This window comes from Lagenorhynchus albirostris, chromosome 11 (assembly GCF_949774975.1).
Source record: "Lagenorhynchus albirostris chromosome 11, mLagAlb1.1, whole genome shotgun sequence".
Taxonomy (NCBI): Eukaryota; Metazoa; Chordata; class Mammalia; order Artiodactyla; family Delphinidae; genus Lagenorhynchus; species Lagenorhynchus albirostris.
In genome coordinates, this window is record NC_083105.1 from 19,853,537 (window position 1) to 19,874,669 (window position 21,133).

The following is a 21,133-nucleotide window of genomic DNA, read 5'->3' on the forward strand; positions in this document are numbered from 1 at the left end:
GGGATGCAGAATCCTCAACAACATCCAGCTAAAACTAGAAAACTCTGAGGAGGAAACCAGCAAATCTTTATGACCTTGGATCTGGCAATGGTTTCCTAAATATGACACCAAAAACACATTTATTAAAAATAAATACATAAATTGGACTTCATCAAAATTTAAAACTCTTGGACACCAGAGGACCCTATCAAGAGAGTGAAAAGACATCCCACTGAATGGGAGAAAATACTTGCAAATTATATACCTGATAAGGGTCTTATACAAGATATATAAGGAACTCTTATAATTCAACAATAAAGAGACAAACAACCCAATGAAAAAAGGGCAAAGGACATGAGTAGACAATTCTCTAGAGAAGATACACAAGTAGCCGACAAGCACGTGAAAAGATGCTGAATGTCATTAGGGAAATGCAAATCAAAAACAAAACGAAATACCACTAACACTCACTAAAATAACTATAAACAAAAAGTCAGAAAAAAAACAAGTGTTGAAGAATGTGAAGAAACTGAAACCCTCATTGTTTTCTGGCAGGAATGTAAAATGGTGCAGCCGGCATGGAATAGAGTTTGGCAGTTCCTCAAAAAGTTAAACATGTGGCCCAGCATTTCCAATCCTAGGTATATACCCAAAAGAATAAAAACAGGTGTTCATTCAAACAAAAACTTGTAAAGGAATGTTCCTAGCAGCACTGTTTACAGTAGCCAAAAGGTTGAAGCAACCCAGATATCCATCAGTAAATGAATGGACAAACAAAATGTGGTGTATCCATACACTGAAATAGTATTCAGCTATAAAAAAGAATGAAGTACAGATACATGCTACACCATGGGTGAAACTTGAAAACACTATGCTAAGTAAAAGAAGCCAGACATAAGATATTCTGTGATTCCATTATATAAAATCTCCAGAAGAAGCAAATCCATAGAAACAAAACAGATTGGTAATTGCCAGGAAGTTGGAGGACAAGAACTTAGGAGTGACTGCTTAATGGGTACAGTGTTTCCTTTTGGAATAATGAAAATGTTCTAGAACTAAATAGTGGTGGTGGTTGGAGAACATTGTGAATGTGCCAAGTGTCCCTTTACACTTTAAAATGATTAAAATGGGGAATAAAATAAATGAATAAAATTTTTTAAATACTAAGCTTTATTATGTCATCCTACAATATGGAGCAGTGCTACAATATGGATTCTTAAACATTTTGAACTATAAAGAGCTGAAGAAATGTTTCTCTGACTCTGCCAACTCAAAAAAAATTATTTTAAATACATTGTTGATCTGTGCATATTTTCTGATGTTTGGCATTTTCAAGGAGACACAGTATTATAATCAGCTAAGAGATTTGTGGCTTTAGGGACACCGTTTCAAAACAATCTGTCCCCTCAGCAGGTTTATAAAGCTTATGTATTTTGTTGAAATTTTCCAAATTCTGAATCAGAATGAAGATAGTCTCACTTGTACTAGTGTGTCAGTCTATCCATTAAAAAGTTATCACTTGTTTATCTCTTGATATAGAGAATGAATGTATAGAGAATAAATTAATATAGAGACTAGTTCATTCAGTCAGCAAATATCAAGTGTCTACTGTGTGCCAGGTACTGTGCTGGGTACTTGGTAATCACTGATACATTTTTAAACCTGTGAATAATCATTTCAGAACCATTTTAATCTTCTCTAAGACTGACAAAAGTATTTTATTTTCTATAAATGAATTACAGTATTAATTAAATATTACTGAATATTTTATGGAGTGCTTTACTGCATACTAACCAGCACTAAGTGCCTTACCTATGTAAATTTATTTAATTTTTACAGCAACTCCAAGATAGGTACAATTTTTACCCTCATTTTACAAGATGGGAAGGCAGGGCATAGAGAGGCTAATCATTTGTGGAAAGGGACATAGCTATTAAGGAGAGGAACTCAAATATCAAGCAGTGTGGCTCTAGTACCTGCACTCTTAATTCACTCACTCTTCTGCCTGAGTGGCAATTTTTTGTTTTTGTTTTTTTTTTGACTGTGTTGTCTTCCTTGCTGCGCAGGGGCTTTCTCTAGTTGCAGCAAGCGAGGTCTACTCTTCGTTGCAGTGCATGGGCTTCTCATTGCAGTGGATTCTCTTGTGGTGGAACACAGGCTCTAGGCACGCAGGTTGGTGGTTGCAGAGCACGCTGGCTCAGTAGTTGTGGCTCGCGGGCTGTAGAGCGCTGGCTCAGTAGTTGTGGCTCACGGGCCCTAGAGCGCAGGCTCAGTAGTTGTGGCGCACGGGCTTAGTTGCTCCACAGCATGTGGGATCTTCCCAGATCAGCGCTCAAACCCGTGTCCCCTGCATTGGCAGGCAGATTCTTAACTACTACACCACCAGGGAAGCTCCTGAGTGGCAATTTTCAAATTCACCCTGAGAAGGTGGTATTTGTATTTAATAATATTTTAGATGTTTATTACTTCTCTGCATTCTCTAATATGACTTCATTTTTATCTAAGATTCCATCTAGTTTTAGTATTCTATAATCCCTGCAAGTTTATAAGAAAATTGAGTTCTCATTTAACTCAGTGGTTCTTTATCAGTCCCAATACCCCCTTTTTAAACAAACATTTTCTAATGTCTACTATATAATCTTAAATGAAACTCATGGAAAATATAACCTATCAAAATATATAATTGTAAAAAATTTTATTTTAATTGTACTACATTTCTGTTAAATACTAATATTTTAAATAAAATAGTATTTTAACTATACTACACATTTCTATAAAAAACAGATTGTTATAGAATAACAGCACAGTGTATACGCTCAGATACGACTGCATAAGAAGAAATGGTGAAGTGTAGTCTTTGTCACTCTTTACAAGGAATAAATTTGAGTATCAGAAAAATAGGATAACAGGAAAATATAAGGCAGAGAGGCAAAGCTGCCAAGTTACACAGTTCCAGGGATATGGCTTGCAGAGTACGATGTAAATAGTGCCATCTGGAGTTTTGCAGTGTCATAGCCTTGGGCAAAACTAGTTATTAGAATAAAAACTCAAGTCAGTAGTAATTTTTAAAATTTTACAATGGGAAGTAAAAGGGTATGGAAATAATGCTAATCAAAACAGAAATAACATGACAAGACAAATTATAGGATATCACATTGAAAAAATAAAGAAGGATAACATTCTTGCAAATCAGCCAGTTTTTATATGGGTAGTATCAAAATAATTCACTGTTATGTCAGGGAATGGAGTACTAACAAAATTGCAAAAAACATATCTCCTATCTTGAAATGGCCCCACCTTTTGAGGTATTTCTAAATTTTACTGTGATATTCAAAAGTCATGTAGAATGTCTGTCATCCCTGGTTACCTTTCACTAAATGCTTGTAGCACCCCAATCATTAGGACAACCAAAAATGTCCCCTAGGTGTTAGAATCCCCCCTGTTGAGAATCGTTGATTTAGATAATAAGTGACCAGGCCCTATTCTAAGTGTTTTATATGAATTAATTCATTTAATCCTCAAAAACCTTATTTGGTAGATTCTCTTATTCAAGAAGTTTTAGTCTTTTTATATTATTGAAAAAGCAGGTGTTCCTATTACCTGTATGTTCTGATCAAAATCAAACATTATGTCGGGTTTAATAAAATTGATAGAATTATACTTAGTGTCATATCTACAGATGTATTATCTTCTGTTTGTGTAGAATTTATAATTTTTTGAAAGATACCTTTGCTAAAACATTCTAGTACCAGTTCCTGAAATGAAGATGTCATGTTCCTTCATATGTCATTAGCCCAGTTTTCATATGAGGAGCAAGAGTAAGGAGAAATGGAGTTTTGTAGAGGATGAGGAAAATTATCCTAGAGTGGACTGCTCTGGCCTTTTCACTAATAAGGTATTTTGCAAGGCCAGCCATGCTTTACTACCTTAGAGTCATCTCAGCACAAGAAGAGAGCCCTTGTGTTAAGTATTCAGTGAGTAAGTGGGTGAAGGAATGAATACAATTCTGTATCTGTCACCACATCTTTATTAAAAAGATGCCATTACCAAAGCATCTGACAGGAGATGTGTTTCAGAAAAGAAATTCCCAAGTAAATCATAGGATTGCTAGGCATTCGGCCTCATGTGCTACACCATTTCTTTCTTCTTTTTTTTTTTAATTTATTTATTTATTTTTGGCTGTGTTGGGTCTTTGTTGCTGTGCATGGGCTTTCTCTAGTTGCGGCGAGGGGAGGCTACTCTTCGTTGCGGTGCAGGGGCTTCTCATTGCGGTGGCTTCTCTTACTACACAGCATGGGCTCTAAGCGCGTGAGCTTCAGTAGTTGTGGCACACGGGCTCAGTAGTTGTGGCACACGGGCTTAGTAGTTGTGGCGCACGGGCTTAGTTGCTCTGCGGCATGTGGGATCTTCCCCACCCAGGATTTGAACCCATGTCCCCTGCATTGGCAGGCAGATTCTTAACCACTGCACCACCAGGGAAGTCCCTACACCATTTCTTTTATGGTCCCTCATCAAGTCCACCATATACAGGTATGCCATATATACACATATATATGCACAGGAAAATACAAATACTAGTACTTCAAATTATGACCCAGCATCATCCAAAGAAGGTTAAAACTATTACAATATTTGAGAGGTAAATAATTGCATATTTAGAAAAATTTATTATCCCCTTCTTCCAAAAGAAGGTAAAAATGGTGTTTAAGTATTTAATGGGTTAAGCTTATTATTTTAAAAACTCACTAATACAGAACATCTCATTCCCTGTCAGTGCCAAATAACAGATGTTCTTGTATATTAAAAACAGTACCGTTCTGTAAGAACAAGTAAGACCAACAAGTATTTATTAAACACGTTTCGCATAGCCAACATTTAGTACTTTGGGGGATACAGAAGAAATAGAAGACCCAGTACTCACTGTAACTGCAAAGGATGTCAGAACTAAATCCATGTCCTCCTCCTCCTCCCCAATAATCTTTTAAAATATTAGATAAAATTTATGGTGAAGGAAAATTGGCTTTGAGAAACCAAGGAATTCTTAGTTTAAGACTAAAATAACAGAGGCATGTAATGTGCCATTCAATTTGTCTGTGAAACTTGGGATATTAGTAGTTGCCACGTTCTAGCTGCTATCATTTTTAACAAGAATGGGAGAAAGGGTGGGAAATAAATAATGATCTTTTTTTTTAGAAATATAACCAAATTACTGGATAAGGGAATACTAAACTACATATGATATTCACTGTCAGTAGTGTCATTTTTTGAAAATTATTACAAGAGAAAAAGAATGCTTATCAAATATCTTATATATATCCCATGGTAGCTGAATTGTTTCCATATCACTTCTGCTCATGTATATTTGAATCTTCAAGATCCATAGTTAAGGCAGACTGTTCTCCCCCAATCCCACCCCAGGTGAGATCACAAAGTAAGTGATCTTTTCAAAAATAGTCCCTGGTGGCGCAGTGGTTAAGAATCCACCTGCCAATGCGGGAGACACAGGTTCAATCCCTGGTTCAGGAAGATCCCACATGCTGCGGATTAACTAAGCCCGTGTGCCACAACTACTGAACCCACGTGCCTAGAGCCCATGCTCCGCAACAAGAGAAGCCACTGCAATGAGAAGCCCGCGCGCTGCAGCGAAGACCCAATGCAGCCAAAAAATAAATTAAAAAAAACTTTTTTTTAATAAATAAAAATAGTCCTTTAATAAAAAAAAAATAGTGTGGGAAACAGAAAGAAAGAGACTGAGAGCCTTCTGAAGGTAAGCCAATGAAGCATTCCTTGGGAGATCAATCTCCATTTAGGAGCAGTTAAACTATGCCTGAATAATTACAGGTACAAAGTGAAATCAGAATGTGTATTATTCATTACAATGTTATGGTTAAATAATTCCAGAAATAAAGTTTTCTGCTTGTCTTCTAAAATGCCCTCAAGTTTTTTATAGCATTTTGAATCAAGATCAATCATTGCATAGTTCTAATAAGAGCTTTAAGAGTGAAATAAAAGAGACAATTTGTGTTGAGTTTACCTCTAGTGAATGAAACATAAGAATTCAATGTCTTTATAGGAAGCATCCAGAAATTCTAGTAAAACCTTTTGATCACATTTGCAGATCTTTAATTCAAGGCAATGAAATAGTGTGTTAATGAAAGATTATAATAGAGTAAAAGTTGTAAAATGATGAAAGAATTTTCTGAAATTTTATATGATCGTGAACTGGTAATACCACTCTCTAGTATTTAACTCTCTGTTCTCTCATGTGCTCTCGTAGATGAAATATAAAACCAGTACTTCAAAGTGTATTACCGTATCAGTGATCGCAGTAACTTAAGCTTGCTTTATGTAGCCATTGTGTGGTTGTAATAAGTGAATTGTATAAATGAGAATCATATCCATGAACATTTTTCAGGTTTATTTTGAAAGTCCATTTATGTAACTGTTAAAGAGTACCTTCCCTCCTATAGCATATAGTCAAATTTCAGTTGCCAAGTATATCAAAATTTTTCTTGGAAATAATGAAAGGCTAATATTTCCTGGGTAGTATGACTGGTGTTTGTGTTAAGGTTTATGCTAGTTAAAGGAAAAGTCCTTTTATTCTGAATTCCTTGAAGATGAAATAACTAAATACGATCTGTTTTGAAAACTACCATATGGTATTTCTTTGCAGTTGAGAGTTTAATTTTGAAGTTTTTTTTTAATCTTTATTGGAGTATAATTGCTTTACAATGGTGTGTTAGTTTCTGCTGTATAACAAAGTGAATCAGCTATACATAAACATATATCCCCATATCTCCTCCCTCTTGCATCTCCCTCCCACCCTCCCTATCCCACCCCTCTACGTGGACACAAAGCACTGAACTGATCTCCCAGTGCTATGTGGCTGCTTCCCACTAGCTGTCTATTTTATATTTGGTAGTGTATATATGTCCATGCCACTCTCTCACTTTGTGCCACCTTAGCCTTCTCCCTCCCATGTTTGAGGTTTATTTTTAAATATGACAAATTATCTCACAATTCCTATCCTTCAAAAATCTGTTTGTCTACGTAAGTTGAATAAGATGTCAGTTCTCCTCTGGGGTGGCCTCAAGTAGTGTCTCACCTCTGTGATGGTAAATTGGTAGTTTCTGCTGCATTTGTTTATAGTTTTAAGAAAAAAATGAAGGAACAACATGTAAGCTTGTAAGATTTTTTTTTAACCCCTCCAAGCCTTCATGAAGATGTACAATAGTAGATTGTTTTTTTGAATGGTATAGTTGGTTTATTAGTGTTATATTTGAAATAGGCCACTTCCTGTCCCTTTCAAAACACACACAGTCTTTGATTATTGACTCTTATTTTTGACTCATAATTTTTAATTATTGAAGGATAAAATAGTAAGCATAAGCAATTGTCTTTCATTTTCATCCTTATAATTTTTCTTACTCTCATCAGTAAAATTTCTAATAATCCACTTCATTTATTATTAATACTACATACTTAGTAGTATGAAGTATTTTTTTAAAAAGCAGAATTAGTCTAATCTTATTTCTGAATATATTTGAAATACATATACTGAAAGTACCCTTTGCAAAATTCTTATTTTATGCTGTCATGCCATTTTGTCATCTCCACTGTTAAAACTTTTGCCTAGCTATCAAAGTTTTCTGTAGTCTAAGCCACAAGCTGACAGTTTATTTACCACTGTAACCTACCATATTCCTATCAAGATTTGTCTACCTAATCCCTCAATTTGTTCATTCAATCATATGGTTCCCTACCTCTGAACTCCTTTTGCACTTAAAACCAAATATTTTAGCACTAAATAATTTTGTAATTTGTTTCATCTTTCTTCCTATTTGTGCGTTCACTTACTTAGGAAATATACCACGTTTTCTCCTCTTTTGAATTATCCATAGCATGATGAGTTACTTAGTGATCAACTACTAGGAAATGGGGGGCGGGGGGAATCTTCATTTTGCTCTCACAAACTCAGTGAAAAACCTGTTTCTTGTCTAAGAATGTTGGAGGTCCCTTTCCTACACGCAGTAACGTTGTAAAATGCCTTCTCATCTTTATAACTGCATCTAGGTATTACTTTTGTTCTTGCTTTCATATTTAATTAATCAATACAGTGATTCATGTGATCCAGTCCTATCTTTTAGAAAGATTGTGGTTTGTATTTTTTGCTTTACCAGTTAAAGAGGGCCAAATGGATACAGATGTGTCATTTAATGTCATCTATCCCTTCTTTTGTCTGTGTTGTCATAAACATTTGGTAGCAGAAATTTCCTTCTACAATGAACTCCTTAACAGACAATGAGCTGCCAATTAAAAATGAAGAACAAACAAATGAACTAGTATTACCCAGGAAATTTCCTTTTGAATTTTCAGAGGGAACATCTCCCTCTACTAATTGTGAATGCAAAAGACCTTTGAGAATATGTAGGATATCCCATATATGCCAACACCCAATTTATGAGACCTTTTCATTAATTAAATGGGACAATTACATTTAAATACCATGTGGTTAAGAATACTTAATGTTCTGCTGAAAAGCACTCAGCCTGAAATAAGGCAATAATTTTAACAATAAACTACCAAAAGTAAGGTAAATGTAATTCATAATCTTAGATGTGGATATCTCTTCACCCCTGCATTTTACAACTAAATCTGAGAGTTCTACTTAAGACCACAGAGTTGGGAGGGGTGGAGGTGTCTGTTTCACTTGGATTCAAATTGTATCAAAACTCATTTATGTCAGCAGATTAACTTTACCTTAAAAGCTTTAGTTTTTAAATTTCCTTTGCAAACATTTGAATAGGTATACATATATGTTTTATATAACTCCTGAGTTTTGGTCAAAGTAGTTTAATTTGATGTTATATTTTTATATGTTTTATAAAGGGTCTGTTATGTTTCCATGTGTTTGATTATGTGTGTTAAGAAGGTTATAAACCCTTACAGCTTTTATCTTTCTGTGATATACCATTTTCCTGAAAAGTATGCTTCTGTGGCTATAATTAACTTTTAGGTAATTTTATTTATTATAAACAAATATACTAGCAATAAATTTGGAAATATGAAAATGTGAATTTATGATTTTTTTTCCTATTACAGTAGAAACTCTCTTATCTGACATGGTCCAAACCAGTAGTTCCTTAGATTAATGAAAAAGTCAGCAAACTCAGGAACTCATTTTAAAGGAATGTCTACCTACCTTATTTTAATATATAATGTGTCTATGAAAATTTGCCAATTTGCCAGTCTTTTGATGTTAGACCTAGGCTTGTTGTTTTTCTTAAGTTATGAGTCCATTGATTTGCATTAGACCTCTTTTTTGCCTGAACCACACCTAGTGTCTACAATGAAAACATGTGCTAAGCAGTCGTAATTCAAATATATCTAGATTTTTATTTTACTTGTTTTTGTAATTCTCATGCATACCTAATTTAAGAGCTTTTTTTCATTTAGAAACTTACCTTTATTTGGTTGCCATCAACTTAGTTCCATTGAAACAGCTCTTTCACATTCATATCGTCAGCTTATATAATATTAATTATGTAATTACACTAATGAGCATGGGTTTACATCACTTACAAACAGCAGTTCACTAAGCAAAAAACCCATATTCCCTCGAGGTAAGCCTACAACAAATGCACACGTGAGCTATTAGAAAGTAACCTTGTTCTTGTCAGTTCTGCAGAGAGAAAAAGGAGTCTGTCAGAAGGAGGTCAATTAAGAGAGTCTTTACTATACATTGTGTTCACTACATTTTAAAACTGATGGAAATTTTTTCATACACAGATACATGAAAATAACTAAAATGCAAGAAAAAAAGGGGGATGATTTGAGAAATCAGCCTTACAAATAAGCCCAACTGAAAAGTTGTGCCTTTTGCCATTAAGACAAATGATGCTTTTAAGATTGTTTTGTCAGAAAATTTGTCAAAGAAAGTTTAGACTTTTTCAGTTGGTGATGAAAAAGAAATATGAAAAAAAAAAAAGATAAATGAGGTACAGCCAGTCTGGAAACCTATTTCACAATACCTGCTAATGTTGAACATGTCTGTAAGCTATGATCCAGCAATTTCATGCCTAGCAGTTACCCAGCAGGTGGAGGTAGAGGGTGGGGAGATGTGGGCTTGTGTCTGTGTAAGGTGGGGGGAATGGTGTGTGGGTGTCTATGTTCACTAAAAGACATGTACAGGAAGGTTTATAGCAGGATTATTGGTAATGACCATAAATTAGAAACAACCTAAATGTCTGTCAACAGTAGAATGGGTAAATACATGGCAGTGTACTTAATTAATGGACTACTATGTACAGCAATGAGAATGAACAAAATACAACATGCAGCAGTGTTGGTAAATCTCACAAGATTTAACGATGAGTGAAAGATGCTGGGACTTCCCTGGTGGCGCAGTGGTTAAGAATCCACCTGCCAATGCAGGGGACATGGGTTCAATCCCTGGTCTGGGAAGATCCCACATGCCGTGGAGCAGCTAAGCCCATGCGCCACAACTGCTGAGCCCGCGTGCCACAAGTACTGAAGCCCATGCACCTAGAGCCCGTGCTCTGCAACAAAGAGAAGCCACCGCGATGAGAAGCCCACATACCACAACAAAGAGTAGCCCCCGCTCGCCACAACTAGAGAAAGCCTGCGTGCAGCAACGAAGACCCAATGAAGCCAAAAATAAATTTAAAAAAAATTTTTTTAATATATTAAAAAAGAAAGATGCCAGACCAAGAAAATACATTCCATAGTATTTTCCATAGGATTCCATCTTTATGATGTTCCAAACCAGCAGATGTAAGCTATGGTGTTAGAAGTCAGGATGGTGGGTACTTTTTGTGAGAAGGCAAGGAAATAGGACTGGAATGAAGCACAGATGACTTCTGGAGTTCTGGAAATACTATCTTAATGTGGGTGCTTTCTTCAGGTGTGTTCTATTTGAGCTGTATGCTTCAGATTTGTGTATTTTTATTATATATGGTATACTGCAAAAAATGTATCAAAAAAAGAGGAATGTGACTTCATCTGATGGAACTAATATTAACTAGATGAGACATGCAGTAAAGACACAGGAAAATAAGTTGAGCTCCACAAAAGGATTTAAGAAGAGCTTAATTATGGAATCTATCAAAAAGGGAAATAAGACTTAACAACTTAAAGTGTACCATCTGTAGCTAATTTAGTTATGATAACTCATTTCAGCCCAATTTGTTGTATTTTGCGTATTTAGTACTTGGATCATGCAACTGCTGAAAATTATATAATAAGCATATAATTATAAGCTGTAAATCATTTTATCCTAGTCCTGGAAAGTAATTTGGATTACCCTCCTCATTTTTAAATCAGTTTTTGTTGGTGGTTTGTGTTTGGTTTTTTTTCCCCAAAAAAAATATGTCAGGTTCTGTTCAGGTTAAGTACTGTTTAAAAATTAGACTAAAATTTGGCTCATTGGACAGGAATATACTTTATTAATTGACCTGTTTTATAGAATATCTTTATCCGTGTTTTTTTAAATGTTTGGTTTCCTTCATTTGAAAAGGAAAAAATCATGAAAATATTCTGTATGTATTTATTCACTATAATAGCAAACAAAAATCAAATACATGTTAGAATAAGATCAAAAGAATGGAGCCTTTAAACCATTCTCTCATGGATTCACTGAATATGCAAGACAATTTTTTGCTGTTTCAAAAGGGGTAAAATATATGCTAGCCCAGCACTTTATTATGTAAAAAGCAATAGAGAAGAAAGAAATATTCAGTTGCCATAACTAATAATCTTATTTATTGTGGGAAGTGAAACACAATTGAATAAACCCGTGGTAAATGTGATTCCCCTCTTCAATTAAATTGTAATTGTCTCCCTGTATAGTAAATACAGATAAAAGTGTTGATTTGGCAAGAGAAAAGTGTATGCTGCTAAATTATTTAATCAAGTAGATAATCATTTTTAAAAACATCTTTGTTAGTTTACATGTAACTAGGATATTTCAAGATTGGAGATCCTGTAATTTCTATAAAAAGGAAAAAAAATTTTAAATGATGTGGTTTGGCACAGAATAGTAGTGGCATTGTCCAATAAATATGTCTTCTTTCTTTGAAATAAAAGTTTGCCTCAACTTTAAAAACACATTCTCTAAGTTTCTTGAAATTGTTTTATGGTCCCTAATGAGATATGAACTATAAAACCTAGAAGAAAAAGTCCAGGGCATTCTAATGAATGCATTCGGTTCTTAAGGACCAGACTGTTTGGGTACTTTGCCAGCCACCCATCACCTTCTGTCTCCTGCCATGCTAACTCTGCCACACTCTGTACCAGTGAGATATAACAATAGCTGAGTGTGAAGAATGAGCTAGAAATGAGCAGTCTGGTTGGGGAATAGGACTTCTCACAACAGAGCCATTACTGAGACTTCTGAATGTTGATCTCCACTCTGGGTATGGGAAAAAAATTGAGACGGAACTTGAGTAGGTTGGTTGTTGTTACTATGGATTTGTAAGTATTGAGGAGAGGGAGAGTAGGAGGAGCCAGATGCTTGTTCCTTCAGCCCTTCTATCCTTTAATCTGGTAGCTAGCAATCAAGGCCCCATTTGAGAAGAACTGGGGAAGTGAGCCAGATCAGAAAAGGTAAAAGATAAGAAGTAGCCCCTGGCATGGGAACTCAAAGGCAGAAGGAATAAGCAACTGGGAAATTACTATCTCCCTAAATTCACATCACTTCATACTAGCTTCTTTATATGCTATTTTTAAAATGGGAGCACTGGGGTAGGGGAGGGGGGTACAGGTATATGTTTTAAGCACCCCTGGTAGAAATTATTGTTAATCGAAGTGACTGCTGAAGTTGGAATGCAACCTGATTAGTGACCTAGAAACTTCAAGATCCTGTCCACAAAATAAGAGTTCATGAATAATTTAATTTGGTTACTGTGTTACAGTGTTGCTGTACTAGATTAATTAGAGAGAAAATGTATGTAACTGTTTTTCCATTATTGAGTGTGATAAAACTTAAATTCTTCATACTACTTTTACATTTTCTAAAATAATTATAATTTTGTTATAATTTTCTTTAAAGGATATGCTTTAAATACAGATGTCTACCCTATAATCTCTAGTTGATAGCTTTGAATAAATTTATAGAAATTTCATTTTTTTAGTAATTATCAAAACTTTAACATTATACTCCTATTCTTTTATTAGGATTTGGAACTTGGAAGGAATACAGACAGCTCATTTTCTTCTTCATTCCCCTGGAATGAGTGTGTGCTGGCATCCTGAGGAAAGTTTTAAGGTTATTATTTATAACTTAGCTTTCTTCTGTCTTCTGAAAAGACATATACATGTATAATACTTGCACACATAGAGGAGAAAAATCAATGACGTTTTCCACCTCAGAGACTCTTAATTGGCACAAATGCATTTGGATTAATCTAGAACCTTAAAAGTTCTCTGCAGTTAAGTTTTTATTTGACAACCATAATCTATAAATGGCATTTATTCAGAGTACACTTTTCATGCCCTCTGATAGGTTATGATCTAAAAACTAATGCCTAGACTAAATAGTAAGCAGTATTTGTTTAAAAAAAGTTAAATCCATGCTTGTGAGCCATAGTGTGTAAACAGAAAGCATCAGTGGCATAAGGCAAATTTGACCTAGCTGCAGTGGTGTTCAATTCCTATTCATAGTAAAGCTTTCTAAAATGCAAAAATATACTGTGAGTTATTATCAATTGACCTTAACTTAATTTCATGGAGAAGATAGGAGCCATTCACCAAGAGTTCTCTCATTTGCCAGTATCTTCTCTTGGGCATTGCTCTATTTTATCCTTCCCTAGGATCTAAGAAGTTGCCACGTTCATGTTCTTAAAGTTAGTCCTTCCACTGTCTAGAGTTCATGTTAGTTCTTAGGCATCCTGCTTTTCATAGCCCTCTAATGTCTTCATACTTCTCCGTGACTCTTTTCTGTCCTCACACTTGCACAAAAAGGTAACCTTGATTAATCATGGCAGAAACTTACATAGTACCTATATGTGCTTGGCTCATTGTCAGCATTTCATATTAAGTTAGGTCATTTAACCCACATGGCAACCTTATGAGATGGGTACTGTGATGATCTCATTTCACAGATAAGGAAAACAAAGCTCAGAGAAGTTAAGTAACTTACCCAAGTTCACACAGCTACTAACTGGAAAAATTGGCATGTGTACCCAAGCAACCTCCTCCATATGTCTTGCTCTTAACCATTACGTTCTTCTGTTTCCCCTTTTTAGTCTATCTTCTTCACACCTTTTATTTCTGAATATTTGAACCCATCACTTACACCTCTTAACTTCAGTTCCTCTTTCCCTATCCCTTGATCTAACTCTTTAATCTTATACAGTCTCCTCTACTCTCTCAGAAGTCATCAGTGATATTTTTAACAAATCCAATGGGCTTTTCTTCCATTCTTAGTCTCAAGGCAGCTTTTTACACTATTGATCACTTCTGCCTTGAAACCCTGCTCACTTGGTCTTTAAAGCTGCATTATTCTAGTCCCCTTAAGCATCTATGCATGTATATTCCCTTTTTCTTCCTCCACTGCTAATTCTTCTTTAACCATGTATTTGTAAATTGTTGTAAGGGGTAGTTCTCACCCACACTATACCCTTTATTATAATAGAGGATAAAGGAATGAATAAAGTCCTTGTCATTGAGTTACACACTGACTTATAAGTAAGAAAAACATGTATATACAGTTACACAGATTTTAAGTGTTGGAATCAAAATCTTGTTAAGTAGAATGATGACATAAGTTTTAATCCCATCTGCTCACAGCCTTCAAGATAATCCTGAGCCAAGATGCCCCAGACTACATAAGTGTGTTCTCTGGGATTCCATGAAAACTTGTTTCAGGCCTGTTGGATATTTTATCAGTAGAATTATATTCTGTATGTGTACATGAGTGCAGTTTTCTAATTTATTCATATTACATATATAGGGATTATTTCCATGTGTAAGTAAATGTTATTTCTGAATCCAGGTCCTAAATTTTATGTCTAGATTTCTCCCCTGTAGCAGTGAGTCAGTCTACTTGAAGCATTATCAAGGAATCTATCAAAATGTTAATATTACCATGTATAAATATCATAGGCTACTTTTTAAAAACTGTGACCTAAAAAAAACCCAAAAACTGTGACCTAGATGTTTATTATAACCCATATCCCAAAACTTACATCTTAATTTATGGTTATTTGAGATCCCTTTCTTCCGTATGCTTTAAGTTAATTTCTATTATTCTTCTATATAACACTGAAATTTCGCCCCACCCCATCTCCTTTTTTTTTCTTGTTTCCATGACTTCAGAATGTTGGGAAGTCCCTGCTCTAAATCACATCAACTCAATATCCTGAAATCATCTTTGGTATCTTCCTTTCCTATATGCAAATGTTTCCAGGTCTTTTAAGTTTTTCTTCACTGTCACTACAATACATTCCTCTTGGTCATTAATGTCTTTCCTCACCTTTCTATTCTCACAAGTCATCCTTGCCAATCCTTGTTTCTAAAATCTTTGGCTCTTCAATCTGATTCTTCTTGCGTACTTTAGTTAGACTAATATTTAAATATCAGTTTCATCGTGTCACTACTAAACTCAAAAACCTAAAATTACAGAAAGGCAACACAGAGTAGCAGTTAAAGGTATGGACTCTTGAGTTAACTACCCGGAGTCAAATCCCAGTTTTACCAGTTACTAGCTGTATGATCTCTGGCAAGTTACAAAACTTCTCTCAGTCACTACCTTCAATTCCTCATCTTGTAAAACGGAAGCTCATGAAGATTAAATGAGTGAACACTTATAAAGTCCTTATAAGAAAACCTGATACATAATAAGCACTCAGTCAATTTCAACTGCTTGTCATTGTTGACACTATTATTACTACTGAAACAATCTAGTGGTTCTCATTGGTCTGCCATATCAGATGAAGCCCAGAATTTTGTTTTGTTATCCTTGGTCTTGATGAAAATGAGGGAGCCAGAGAAGAGAGATGGGTTCATGATCACCTATATCATAAAATTCTTACAAAAATCTTGTAAGATATAAAGTACACAAAAGAGCCATGTAATGTGGAAAGCACAAAGCAAACACTAGCATTTAATAATAAAGTTATAGGGAATACCCTGGCAGTCCAGTGGTTAGGACTCAGCACTTTCACTGCCGGGGCCTGGGTTTGATCCCTGGTCGGGGATCCCACAAGGCGCGTGGTGATACATCATCATCATCATCATCATCAAGTTACAAAAGTCAGAAGATCTCTGGAAGCGAAGCTCTTAAATCCAATAAACCACAGTTGGAGCTAGGATTTCAGCAGGTAGTAATAACAGAAGCAAGCATTTAGGATGGCGTGGGATCAGAGAGTTGGGACCAAGGACATCCTTCTCTCTGACTCTAAGAGAAAAGAGGTTAGAGCCACTAAATGAAATGAGGTGTAACAATCAACATTTGTTGAATGCTTTCTCAGTGCCAGGAGCTGTGCTGAGTACTTCATGTAAGTTCTCTAATATAATTTCACAAATACTCTCAGGTAGGTAGCATTATTCTGTCTATTTTGTAGGTAAGAAAACTGAAGCACCAAAAGATTAATTTGCCCTAGATCACACAGTCACAGATTTGACTTCAGTCTGATTCAAGTACTACAGTGTTCCTTGCCATTTGAGATATTTCCCCTGTGAAAAGTCAGTACAAATTACTGTTTATGGTTCTGAAAAGTCCTACAAGAAGAATTCCCCTGTAATGTTTTTAGATCCAGCAATTCTGAAACTTAAAAAATTAACTTTTTTACTCTATCTGCTCTTTCAACAACAACAACAAAAAAAGTCACCATTGAGCACAGTTTTAGAAACAGTAAATAACCAAAATAAATTTTTTTTGCTAGAAAGTAGTTTTCAGTCTGACTTCAAACTATAATAGCTAATGTTTTCTGAGTGCCTACTCTGTGCTAAAGCAGTTCTAAGCACTTTAACATGTACAGTTGACCCTTGAACAACATGGATTTGAACTACACAGATCCACTTATACACAGATTTTTTTTTCAGTAGTAAATACTACGGTACTAAATGATCTTTGGTTGGTTGAAACTGCAGATGCAGGAACCGCAGATACAGAGGGCCAACTATAAGTTATATACAGATTTTCAACAGTGCAAAGGGTCAGTTGCCCTAAGGCTCTCCCCATCTTATTCAAGGGTCAACTGTATTAACTGGTACCATCCTCCCCAACAGCCCTGTGAAGCAGATACTGTATTAGCCCTGTGTGCTCAAGATCTTATAGCTCCTGAGAGCGGAACCAGGTAGCCTGACTGAAGAAGCTGCACTCGTAACCTGCCATGCTTTATTGGCTCTCCTAGCTTAGGTCCTGGGCCAGATAGACTTGGCCCTTCCATTGTTCATAAGTTATACCTGAAATTCTCAAGATTTTTATAGACAGGCTCAAAGTCTCAAGTATTTTTACTACGTCCAAGTAAGTCTTCCTTGGTCTCCCATTTCCCATCCTTCCCCACCCTTGACTATACATAGCACACCAGACCACTTACCAATCTTGATAATCTAGGCTTGTAGTAAGGAACATGTGCACTAGTTAGACCTGGGTTCAGACCTGAGTTCAAATCCAGCCCCTGCCACAGGCTAGTGGTGAGATCTTCAACAAGTTAGTTAATCACTCTGCACCTCAGTCTCTTTTCTGAAAAATGGGATTAATGATAGCAATTTCCTCAGATAGTGGTTACAAGGATTAAATAAGGCAGGGCATGTAAAGCTCAATGTTGCACTTGTTTTTGTTGTATATTTGTCATTGACTTCCTGTTATTGAGAATAGTTTTATTTATTTTTTAAAAGATTTTTTGAATTGGACCAATTTTTTTGAAGTCTTTATTGAACTTGTTACAATATTGCTTCTGTTTCTTCTGTTGGTTCTTTGGCCCCGAGGCATGTGGGATCTTAGCTCCTCAACCCGGATCTAACCTGCACTCCCTGCATTGCAAGACGAAGTCCTAACCACTGGACCACCAGGGAAGTCTCGAGAATAGTTTGGGGTTTTTTTGTTGATTTTTTTTTGGTTTTGCAGTACGCAGGCCTCTCACTGTTGTGGCCTCTCCCGTTGCGGAGCACAGGCTCCGGACGCGCAGGCTCAGCTGCCATGGCTCATGGGCCCCTCAACCACTGCGCCACCAGGGAAGCCCTCCGAGGATAGTTTTAAATTCCACCTTTTCTCTTAAGAATCCCCTAATTTTAAAGACTACCTATGTTCTAAATAATCACTACTTCTTTTGCATCCCACTATATTTTGCCTAAAATTATGATCAGTTTTTTTTCACCTCTTCTCTAGATGGAAAGTTTCTTGAGATCCAGGATCATGTTTTTTACCGTGGACTTCTATTGAACATAACATAGTGTTTTACATATACATGTGTGTATACAGTAGATCTTCATTATCCACAGATTCCACACTTGCAAATTTGCCTACTCACTAAAATTTATTTGTAACCCCAGAATCAATACCATCAGACTTTGACAGTCACAGACATGCACAGAGCAACAAAAAATTTGAGTTGGCTAATGTGCACATTCCCAGCTAAGGCTGAATAAGGCAGTACTCTGCCTTCTTGTTTTAGCTCTCATACTGTAAACAAGTATCCTATTCATAGTCTATTTAGTGCCACATTTTTATGCTTTTTGTTGACAGTTTCTTTCACTGTGTAAAATGGCCCCCAAGCACACTGCTAAAGAGCTACCTAGTGTTTCTAAGTGCAGGAAGGCTCTGATATGCCTTATGGAGAAAATACGTGTTAGGTAAGCTTTGTTCAGGCATGAGTTACAGTGCTGCTCCCTGTGAGTTCTGTGTTAATGAATCAATATGTATTAAATAAGACATCTTTATTATTTTTTTTTCTTTTTTTTTTTTTTGCGGTACGCGGGCCTCTCACTGTTGCGGCCTCTCCCGTTGTGGAGCACAGGCTCCGGACGTGCAGGCTCAGCAGCCATGGCTCTCGGGCCCAGCCGCTCCGCGGCATGTGGGATCTTCCCGGACCGGGGCACGAGCCCGTATCCACTGCATCGGCAGGCAGATTGTCAACCACTGCGCCACCAGGGAAGCCCAAATAAGACGTCTTTAAACAGAAACACACAAGATTATGTATTGATCTGTTGACAAAAATGTGATCAGAGACTCATAGAACTGAACCCTTTAATTTCCTTTAGGATCAGTGGTTTGATACCCACTAATTCAGTGTTTGCAGCAACTTTATAGAACCTTACCTACTGTGAATAACTCGTGTGTGTGTGTGTGTGTGTGTGTGTGTGTGTGTGTGTGTGTGTGTGTGTGTGTGTGTGTGTGTGTGTGTGTGTGTGTGTGTGTAATTTACCCAGAATGAATCTTTAGGCTGATCTCTTCTTCCTGGTGACCATACATAATCATTTTAAATTGTATCCAATTTTCTTATGTCTGTCTTTTGCCCATTTTCTATGAGATTTTTTAATATTTGATAGAGATTTTTACCTAGGCTTGTCTTATTTCCTTTGCATTTGATCTCCGATTTGTAATATATGCAAATGTTTACATTTTACTATATGTATGACATTGAATCTCTGCCTCCTTCTCAGATTTAGTACATTAGGTGGTTGGATTTTCTTTATTTTTCTGTCTTACAGTTGATGGTTGCAGAGAAGAATGGAACAATTCGGTTTTATGATCTTTTGGCTCAACAGGCTATTTTATCTCTTGAATCAGAACAGATGCCATTAATGTCAGCACACTGGTGCTTAAAAAACACCTTCAAAGTTGGAGCTGTTGCAGGGAATGATTGGTTAATTTGGGATATTACTCGGTCCAGGTACTTCCTTAGTATATTTATCTATTGCTTACCAAAAAATCAGTCACTATTGCTATATGATCCATTGACCCATTCTTGTATACCTGGGCCACACTATAGAGCAAAAACAAGTCTTTCCTGTAGAAGGGCCAGAGCTATGGGCTTTTATGTAACAGAGTTGGCTTTTACAGATTTACTTTGAGAATAACAAAGAAAAATGGCAGAGGAGGAGATCTTTGATCTGAGCAGTGTTTACTTATGTTAAAAAAAAGAAGAAAAAACACTGACCATGTTGAATGATGGTGTTCTGCAATGGTTCTAAATCATGTTTATGTCTTTATCATATTTCAGCTATTTTAATTCAGTGCTTATTTGGAATTTTGCCACAGTTTACATATCTTGGGCATTGTGTTCCTTAAAGAGAAAATACTTTTTAAACCTTAAGTCCCTCTACTTAAGACCAACACATAATTCATAAAACATAAAATATTATCTTTTAGTTACCCTCAAGATAAGAGACCTGTCCACATGGATCGAGCCTGCTTATTCAGGTAATGTACCATTTTTGTTGGGGTTATAATTTCATTTTCTGAATTTGGCTACTTTGCTCATGCTGCACCAACTCCTGGAATACTTTCCCAGTCCTCTCCTTTACACTGATTTTTTTCTTTTTCTCTGATTCTTTTATAAATGGATGTTTTACTTTACTAAGTCTTTGCTTTTGTCTTTTGGTCTGGGTGAGAGATTGTTTTCCAATATATTCTTTGAAAATTTTTATAAAATACAAAATGTTGCCACCCCACCAATGCCACCTCACCAATGCCACCTCAACAGTTTGGAGCATATGCTTTCTTACTTTTTGTGCTGATAAAGACGTAAAATGTAGGTGGACCCACATTTATGCATATGAACTACATTGTTGTTCTTTAAATGAGAACACACTGGATATTATATATCTGTGACCTTTTTTCCATGTAAATTAAGGTACTTGCTCTTTTTCATTCATTTTTATGTAATACTGCATTGTATAGTATAGTTATTAGGGTGCTTTCGGCCTCAGGAAAATTTACTAACAGAGACTAAAGTCAGTAGAACATTTATTATATACTGTATTTCATCAAATCTAAAATACCCCCAATAAAACACTATTATTTTATGTATTCCTAAGAAAAAATATATTCAACTAAATGTAAGAATGCCATAGATTATAAGATGCATCCTGATTTCAGAGATGTGAGCAAATACACATTTTAAAATCAACAAACTGTAGACTCACAGACATAGACAACAAACTTGTGGTTACCAAAGGGGAAAGGGGG

The 21,133-nt window shown here is 35.9% G+C and overlaps 1 protein-coding gene across 1 annotated transcript in view; it reads left to right on the top strand.

The window, feature by feature from the left end:
- NUP37 (nucleoporin 37) overlaps positions 1–21,133 on the top strand; it is a 41,241-nt gene that overhangs the window by 17,800 nt on the left and 2,308 nt on the right. The window contains exons 6-8 of the mRNA XM_060164758.1: positions 13,174–13,264; positions 19,654–19,835; positions 20,315–20,365. Coding sequence (XP_060020741.1) covers positions 13,174–13,264; positions 19,654–19,835; positions 20,315–20,365 — 324 coding nt within the window. The remainder of the gene's footprint in view (positions 1–13,173; positions 13,265–19,653; positions 19,836–20,314; positions 20,366–21,133) is intronic.